The sequence below is a fragment of the Teleopsis dalmanni genome, chromosome 2 (assembly GCF_002237135.1).
Source record: "Teleopsis dalmanni isolate 2A chromosome 2, ASM223713v2, whole genome shotgun sequence".
NCBI classification, from domain to species: domain Eukaryota; kingdom Metazoa; phylum Arthropoda; class Insecta; order Diptera; family Diopsidae; genus Teleopsis; species Teleopsis dalmanni.
In genome coordinates, this window is record NC_051847.1 from 128,244,628 (window position 1) to 128,254,457 (window position 9,830).

General features: G+C 28.0%; 2 protein-coding genes across 2 annotated transcripts in view; both read left to right on the plus strand.

Moving 5' to 3' along the window:
* The first annotated feature begins 1,719 nt into the window (after positions 1-1,719).
* LOC119675690 lies at positions 1,720-5,048 on the plus strand. The gene is made up of 4 exons (XM_038086897.1): positions 1,720-2,141; positions 4,058-4,223; positions 4,276-4,804; positions 4,861-5,048. Exons 1-4 carry the CDS (start codon positions 1,762-1,764, stop codon positions 5,046-5,048), a joined length of 1,263 nt encoding a protein of 420 aa, XP_037942825.1. The 5' UTR covers positions 1,720-1,761.
* Positions 5,049-8,026: 2,978 nt separating this feature from the next.
* Positions 8,027-9,830, plus strand: part of LOC119675691 — a 6,864-nt gene continuing 5,060 nt past the window's right edge. The window contains exons 1-3 of the mRNA XM_038086898.1: positions 8,027-8,406; positions 9,222-9,387; positions 9,443-9,656. Of these exons, the coding sequence (XP_037942826.1) occupies positions 8,027-8,406; positions 9,222-9,387; positions 9,443-9,656 (760 nt within the window). The remainder of the gene's footprint in view (positions 8,407-9,221; positions 9,388-9,442; positions 9,657-9,830) is intronic.

A 9,830-nucleotide genomic window follows, 5' to 3' on the forward strand; every position in this document is an offset into this window, starting at 1 on the left:
AATGTATTAAATACAGAGTCTATTTTTATCATTGTACTATTATCTACTTTGCACTCTATAGTTTCCTAATAAACATTTAGTAACCTAAGAGTGCAAAAAATATAAAATATATAAACTAATGATTTTGTTGCGATATGCTATGAAATTTCACATCAACTCTATACGTGATTATGAAAAAATGTTGGAAAGCTGTACCGATATGTTATACATTTATAAGACTGCATTGTCAATTTTACTGCTGGGTATCTTAAAAAAATATTATTCGAAATAGAGAAGAGTAATAAACGCTTAGGTGGAATGGCAAGCTACGTACAAAAGAGAATTTAATATCGAGGTTGCTTGATAAGTCCGAAAAAAGTGACAAACTTAAAATATTTGATATATAATTATTAATTTTTTCATCATGACTTGCAAAATATCTAAAAATTTTGTGTTTCAACAAAAATATTACTTAACATAAAATAATAGCTATAATGATATAGCTATTACATCATATACCAGAACATGACAGTTGTTTACTCCATCATCTCGAACATACTCTTATAATATATTGCATAATTTTTTGTAGTAAAATGTTTGAAGCAAACATTGTCTCAATGTTTGCTTCAAACATTTAACGACGAAACCTCAGAGGTTAGGTTCACAAATTACTATAAAAATTGTTTTCATAGATAATTAAATTTGTAGTTATTTTATATTTTTATAATTAAATTTATAGTTAATTTAGAAATTACTACAGTGTAGTCTTAGCCCTTTAATATCATTAATATGATATCAAATGTGAGTATGTACATAAAATACTTAAAAATAAATAGATCAATATCTTCGGTTAGAAATTTATATTTATTTGCTTTGATTCGTAAAATATAGCTTTTATGTTTAAATAACAGCAAGGGAGTGATCCATTAATATCGTATGGTTACTTTTTTAATGGGTTTATCATTTTTATTATAGAGCTTGAGAATATTTGATTTTATTTATTAAACATATATTTATAAGTATATACTTATGTAAGCAGATATAGGATATGTATACATGTGTACTAAGAAAATATTACTCTAAATTATAAAACTATCCCGCAGATCCTTTCTGAACAATATCCTATCGAATGCAGTAGATATAATTTTCCTCATACGAGTATAAAAAAAGGTATTCTCTTCACAACAAGGTAAGATAGTTATATAGAGAATGGATTATTTCTTCATTTTTTTTGACCATTCAAAAATTTCATCAAATAATTTTCTTGAAGTACAACTCAGCATATTCCATTGTGTGATATTGTTGATCAAAGTATTTTTTTAATTAATTTTTTACTTTTTAATAATTGCAAATTATCGACAGCTGTTTGGTTATCAACATAACGGAAATTCACGAAAGTATTTGTGAAATTGATTAAATAAACTATGCTTTAAATGTATGAAAGAGGAGCGTGGCGCTTAGTCAAAGCAACTAAAACTGCTTGTCATTCTAGAAGAACAAATTTAATAGCTTTGTAATATCTAATTTGCTATTTTTTTGTTGTAGGTTTTCAATTTGTATGCCCAATTCACAGTAGTCGTTAATGAAGACGAAAACCAAGATACTCAAAATTGATGATTTTTTATAAACTCTCACTTAGATAGGTAAAAAAGAGAACGATATAATATAAAACACTAAACTTTTATTTAGAAATTATTAGTATTTCAGTGTCGGTCGATCAAGCAGTAAATATTTTTATGTTCATTCCGCGTTGATTTAAATAAAAAAAATTTAATCCTCAAAATGTCAACATCAGAAAATTTTAACGATGATGAACTAGTTGCGCCGGAATGGTTGAACAACGATTTTCTCCAAAAAGTAATAGAGAATTATGAAAAAACTAAGGACGTGGAAGTAAGCAATTTTAAACTCACTCCAGGCACTGTAAAGGGCGATCACTACGCCAGTGTTATGTTTAGAGCAAATGTGGATTACAACCTGAAAGGTTCACAGAAAACAAAATCAGTAATTATTAAAACAATGCCTGAGGTTGAGGGACAAAAGAAGGAGCTTTTAAAAGAAACACATGTCTTTGAAACTGAAATAAAAATTTATACAGAAATCTTACCGAAATTCGAGACAGTTTTGCGTTCTATTGGTGATGATACAAAAATTGGTCCTAAGTAAGTTTTAGTAGAATATTCTTAATATAGGAGTAGTACAAAAATATTTGATTTACGGAACTTATAATAATTTTTCTTATATACAATGAAATGATATGCATTCATATCATAAACTCTAACTAAAATCGTATTATCTGTATTAAAATTGACATTAAGGTACTTTATAACTCTTATTATTACAACTGTGTACAAATTCCAATTATTAATCTAATAAAGTATCTAGCAAATATTAAAGGAGTACGGGCCATCCTTCGACAAACAAAAAATATACTTAGTTCATCCAGTAATTTAACAATATACCACACGTTTCTTTAATTTAATTTAAATTAATTTAAAATCTTTCTTAATTAAGTTTATTTGTTTATTGAAATACATCCAATTGAAAGAATTCACTTAAATCAATTCTGCATCATTAAAAATCTGGTTATGCCAGTACATCTCACATAATGATCTATCAGTGAAAATCTTAATTTCAACTTAAAATATAACTCAAGTTTTAAAATCGAGAATATACAAAACAGTACTGAATGAAATATTTTGGAAAATTCAGAAATTTAGGCTTGGCTTGCTGCAAATATCAATATCCTGTGAAAATCTAAGGAAATTTCATACAATTTTATATAAAGCTTTGGTAAATTCAAAGTATTCCATTGGCTTGGCGTTAAGTTTATTTTATTTCATAAAGACTTTAAATTATCGACGAGATGTTATACTACTTTATTACTATCATCATCACTTGAATTATACATTAAAACCAACAACTTAGAACATAGTTACGTTTCTATTTTAAGAAGTAAAATCAATGAGTATTATCCTTACGACAGGTGCCATTCGTCACAAAACTACAGCAATATTACAGAAGTTTAAATTTATATACGTGCCGATAAAACCTATAATATATACTACCTGCAATGGGCTTCACCCATTTAATATAATGTTTGAAAGCAATGTTTTAAAAAAGCATAGAAAGATGCGTCATACTACTTTGTCGTACCTTAAAGTCTTTCATGGATGAAACTAAGATGGAAGCAAAAATGATGCGACTAAATTTAGTCTTCATGATATTAAACTTAAATGTAATATTTGAGGAAAATCGGTTATCGGTTAACCAAAAATTTAAGGTTATCTGTTAGGTGGCTCACAGTATACTCAAATTAAGACATCTATAATTAAGCTTTGAGTCGAAACGAAAATTAATATTTAATAAGGATCCTTTTATGATCCTTGATGTGGGGACGTTACAGTTAATAAAACGGTAAACGTCTTGAATTTGCCTCAATATGTATTTGGTAAATTATGTAAATGATTTACTTTAAATTAGTAAATTACGACATGAATATTAATTTGTTAATGGAAAATTCAAATAACTCTTTTAAATAATCTTAAACTTATGAATTGGTAGAATTTCAATAAGAATGAAATGAATCCTGAAATCTTATGATGTTTATTTTCCGACTATGTCTAGAAAACAAAAACGTTGTACTCGTTATTGAAAAATCTATTTCTCTTAACTGAATGAAGAAAATCAAGTTATTCAGACCCTCAAAATGAGTCCAGCAATAAGCTGACTATTCTAAGACGAATCCAGTTTAATTAAAAAAAGTGTGAAGATTTTGTTAATATGTTGTCCAGTTTCAGCAAATGTGAATGTCTTGTTTCGCATACCAGCGATATATCCATTTATAAGTTCATACTTTACTAGGCTGCCTTTGTTCTAATTAAATATTTCGACTGCAAATTTAGTTGAACTTATTTACGCTAGACATTCTGAAAACACAGTTTTAATTTTTATATGAAATCGTACACGCTTGCTTATTCCACTTGTAGTATAAGTTTAGCACGAATTGTTCAGTAAAAGTATATTCAACACATTTGAAATTACATAGACTGATTTCTAATAGAAAAGTATTTTTTAGCTGTTTGCATTACAGTCTACATCCTAAAAAGTGTATTGTTTTTGAAGACCTCGTACCACTTGGATATGCCGTACAACGTGATCGGGACCTCGAAATGGACGAAATAAAAGAAGTTATGCGAAAATTGGCAGTTTTTCATGCGATAAGTTACTACTTAAATAAAAAGGTTCGTTAAAAATATTGAAACAAATTCATCTCATATACATATTTTTTTTCAGGAACCAAAATTATTTGACAATATTCAACATGGCGTCATGAATGAACCATCAATACGAGATAATAGCTTCGTGACAGACGGTATAGAAATATTCATAGAAATTCTAAATGAAGTACCAACTCTGCGTATATATAAAAAATATTTTGAAGTACTTCAAAAAGACATTTTTGAAAAATGTCGGCAAACATTTGATGAGTTTCGTGAAAACCCACAGAGTGATGGAATATATGTACTTTGTCATGGTGACTTTCATTTTAAAAATCTAATGCTTAAGAACAACCCCATAAACGAACAAGTTGAAGACATTCTCTTACTCGACTTTCAGTTTTGTTATATTGGGCCAATTGTAAATGATTTATATAATGCGTTCTTTATGATGATCTCCAGAGAGCAACGTTTGCACCATTTCGATGAATTACTCTATCTGTACTACAGTCATTTTAAGTTAACACTAAATAAAACAGATTTTGATGGTGTTGTGCCTAAATTAAGCGAAATCAGAGCAATGTTTTTGAAACACAAACATTTTGGTATATTGATCTCTTACAAACCTGCTTAACCATCTCATGAGTTTACTTTATTTCAGAATTGTTTATGCTGTCCAGCCTTTTAGCGATGCGTTACGAATTCCTTAAAAAAGATATCGACTTAGAAAAAATGATCATGTCAAAGGAGCACCGCAAGACCCAGTTTATGAATAAAGAATTTTTGGATGAGCTTCATCAATTATTACCAAAATATTTATATAGTGGATATTTTGAGGATTTGTTATAAATTTAATACAGAAAAGCTAATAATTTTTTTTGAAATAACTAATTAAGCTATTAGTATTTATTAGCTATTGCATATAAATGATATGCTATTTAATAAAAATATTTAGGAAAGAAGTAATATTGTGTAAATATTTATAGAAACCGAGTTAAAATTGCTTACTAGCTGTTAATCTGTGTGTATATTGGATACCAATAATTTTATTTGGAAGTTTGATTCGGAATATAGAGTTGATTTTTTTAGTAGTAACTTTTGCTATTTTTTAGTAGTAACTTTTACTATTTTGAAAATCTTTGTTAAGGTATTTTTAAGACAATTCTACACTCCAAAAAGAAGTTTTAAACGTAAATTGATTTATTTATTTAGTTATTATATTATTGATTCTTAATCAAATTGTTTATGTGATATTCATTTGATGACAATATTCCGCAGATTGAACATACTCACAAGTTTTATGAACAGAAACAAATAAAAAGTCGTTTAGACTATTCATCTGTAAACGATTTGCCAGTGGATTCCCAATGGATTTTGTCTTTACTAACAAAAAAATATTGTTTGAGACTGGATTCCCACGAGAATTTTGATTGTCATTTTAGTTGTCAATAATTTTGAACTGGCATTTGAAATCAAAAAGCAAAAATATCGATATACACGACGTATCATTGTAATTTGATTGTAAGATTTGTCATATGTTAACACTTTTTAACTACTTTAACTAAATATTTACTTTCTACATTTGATATATACATATCATATATATCAGTTTTGTATGAAAATATCATTCATTCCACAAGACTATTCACAATAGGCTAGTTTCTACTGCACATTACTGTACTACGGTGAACTGTCCAAGTTCATGATCAACTTGATTTTTTAGAAATTACGACTTAATTGCATTTTGTTTTCGTATTGATATTTGTTTTACTATTGAAATCAAGAATGATTGCAAATAAAAGCTAAAATTACAATGGAAACTCTGGTATGAATCTAGTACTAAACTGATTAGTACTATGAATTGCTTACTATATTATATTGCTTGTTTCTAGTGTAAAGAAAAAACTTGCAGTTATTTATTTGATGAAGTGTGGTCTTCAACCTCGCATCACACAATGGCTATATATAGCTGTTATTAGGCCCATATTGCTGTATGGTATTACGGTATGGTGGACAGCTCTTGATAAATCTTCGTACTGTTCGGTACTTAACAAGATTCAGCGTAGAGCTGAACTCTGTATTAGCGGGGCGCTATGCACCACACCATCTATTGCACTAGACTTGATGCTTCAGTTACTGCCAATGGATATTATTAGTAAACAAATGGCAGCTTCATCTGCTTTAAGACTAAAAGCTACTTCATTAAAAGCTGCTACAAGTTTTGGTGGACAGTCGAATCCCACCAAAAACTTCGGTTACATTGTACTAACATATAACATATGTCGTTCAAAACGGGAAGCATTGTGACTAACGCAAGTTAGAATAATTAAATTAACACCGGTGGTCCTTGCCTATTATAAGATAACAATTATAAACTTAATCTTTGAAAAATAATAAACTGGATTCTTGTATATACCATGAAATATACATCTAACACTTAATGCTCTTACTGAATAATCTCCATAATCGAAGAGAAAGTAGTTCTGTCTTCTAAAATTATTAACTTTGAGAAAAGTCGTTTCTGCAATTTATTAAATATGATAATAAAATACATTATATCTACAGTCTGAAATCTATAATCATATCACTAAATACTGTGCATTCTATAGTTTTTGAATAAATATGTAATTGTCAGAGTGTTATATATATAAAACATTAAAAATTGTGCTCCTTGTACCACGAATTTATGTACTGCCTCTGCACGTAAGTGTGGAATAATTTCGAGAAGTGTTAATAACTTGTTACAAAAGTTGGACTTATACATCCAAAGTAAACTAAATATATAAACTAAACCATAAGTTTTTTCATTTTATATTTTAAAAAGCTCTCATATAAATTGGCGATAAAGGAATATATATTTCTCTTACTAAATACTTTTATTTTTTATTATATTTATTTATAATTTGAAGATAAGATAACTTTTATCTTATCTTTAATAATTGAATTTAGATAACTAAATCTAATATGGAAGGAAATAATCGTGGTAAGAATGAGGTCAATCGGTAAAGATGAAGATATAGTTTTCTCACAAACTGATACTTTAGATTCATCTTATTCAGCAGCTCTTATCAGTATTTTTATTAATTAAATGATATATATGTTACAATGATATATACATACGACTATGTATTAATATATTAATAAATAAAACCCCAATATAGATTTAAAATTCTATGTAGATGGCTATCGCAAAACCAAACTTAACAACTTTAGTTGCTTAAAAGGTGTTTCAATAAAAATCAGATAAAGTATTCGTATCAAAAATAAAATTTTTACTATATTTATCTGAATAGAACATTTAAGGATTTTATCAAATATATTCATTTGAGCACAACTGAGCATATTTTGTTATGGAGTGATAATTTTTGTTTTTTATTTTTATTTTTTTTAATTTCAATTATCGTCAGCTGTTTGCTTATCAACAAGTATATATATCTGATATTGTAAAAGTATATGTTATATTAACTAAATATTCATTATATCAATTCCGCGCTTATGAATGAGAAGTGTGACGAATTTTTAAATCAAATAATTTTACTTGTCATTTTAAAACAACAAGTTTAATAACTGTTTCAGATAGTTTTGTGATATTAGCTTGTGCCAGTGCTCAATTGCGAGTACTAGTTAAAAAAAATCGCACTATCAATCGATTATCTTTGGTAAATTCCAACTTATTCAGATAAGAAAGGAATATAAAATATCAAACATTTACTTAAAATTTACTAGTATTTCAGCGTTACTCGGTCAAGCAGTAACTTATTATTACATATATTAATTTCGCGGTGTTCTTGAGATTGTCGTTTAAACACAAAAGTTTAGTCCTCATAATGCCAGCAGCAGATAATTTTAACGACGATGAACTCGTTGCGCCGAAATGGTTAAATAACGATTTTCTAAAAGAAGTAATACAGAGTTATGAAAAAAATAAAGACGTGAAGGTAACCAATTTTAAACTTACTCCAGGCACTGTAAAAGGCGACCACTTTGCCAGTGTCATGTTCAGAGCTCATGTGGATTATAAGCTTAGACATTCACGATATTCAAAATCAGTAATTATCAAAACAATGCCTGAAGTTCAGGGGCTTAAAAAGGAAATGCTGGAGAATTCACATATCTTTGAAACTGAAATAAAAATGTACACAGAAATCTTACCAAAATTGGAGAGTGTTCTACGTTCCATTGGAGATGATACAAAAATTGGACCTAAGTAAGTTTAAGTAAAATATTTCCGATCAATTTTTTGAGTTTTTAAGAAAAGTACATATACTAAATTTGGTTCTAACGTCGGTTATGACGACAGTGACTGTTTTACTTAATAAAAATTGTATTACATAGAGATGTGTCGAACAGTAGTAAATTGCAACAACAAAAATTCTAATTTATTTTTAATTAATTGAGTTTTGAAAAATAAATATGTAATGACAACAAACCAGTGATGTGTCGTAATATCTTAATGCAAATTGTTTATCTAAACTTAATATCCGATTTGGTTTAATTGGTTTTATTTTTGTTTATAACTTAAATAAACTTTACTTTGATAATAATCTGCTGTCTAATATTAAATAACCAGTTGTGAATTCTTTTTTGAACTATAAAACTAACGTATATTTTATGATCAGGAAAATAATTCACACTAACATAGAGAATAAAAAAAAACTACCGATTTGCATGTTTTGGAAAATTGTGAATTGGGGATTGACTAATATTAGATAAAGGTTTTTTATAAACATCAAGACAGTTGTATAAGAATAATTTTTAAATTATTTCATTAGCTAACCATATTGGTAAAATAAATTCCGGAATCCGTATAATGTATGTACATTTTCTTTCAAACACTTTGGTTAACATTCCATTACTACATTTCATCAATTATAAAATCAATAACGTGAAATGTATTTACATTTCTGTTTTTCTGAATTTTTGAAGGAACTCGATTAAGGTCTACTAAAAACATCAAATCGATTTTTTCCACTAACACATACAGGTCCTATACTGGTTTCTAATGTAAAACTTTTTTTTTAGCTGTTTGTATTATAGTCTACAACCTAGAAAATGCATTGTTTTGGAAGATCTGGTGCCACTTGGATACACCGTACAAAGAGATCGTGACCTCAAAATGGACGAAATAAAAGAAGTCATGCGGAAATTGGCAGTTTTCCATGCAATTAGTTACTATTTAAATAAAAAGGTTTGTACATAATGTGGTATTAAAAATATAGAGTTCATAAACACATTTTTTTTAGGAACCACAAATCTTTGACACCCTACAATACGGTTTTATGAATGATCCTTCAATCGCTGAAAACAGCTTCTTGACGGATGGAATAAAAATTTTCATAGAAGTACTGAATGAAGTGCCAACTCTGCGCAAATATAAGCCATATTTTCAAGTTTTTCAAAAAGAGGTCTTTCAAAAATGTGGTCAATCATTTAATGAGTTTCGAGAAAATCCACAGAGTAACGGAATATATGGACTTTGTCATGGAGACTTTCATTTTAAAAACTTAATGTTCAGGAATAACCCCATTAACAAAAAACTTGAGGACATACTCTTTCTAGATTTTCAGATTTCTTATCTTGGACCAATAGTAAATGATTTGTATTATTCTTTATTTATGATGTGCTCTAGAG

Coding starts and splice junctions, on each gene's coding strand:
- LOC119675690 (XM_038086897.1), top strand. CDS start 1,762: ATGTCAACATCAGAAAATTTTAACGATGATGAACTAGTTGCGCCGGAA. Junction 4,224..4,275: donor GTTACTACTTAAATAAAAAG/GTTCGTTAAAAA, acceptor ATTTTTTTTCAG/GAACCAAAATTATTTGACAA. Junction 4,805..4,860: donor TTTGAAACACAAACATTTTG/GTATATTGATCT, acceptor ACTTTATTTCAG/AATTGTTTATGCTGTCCAGC.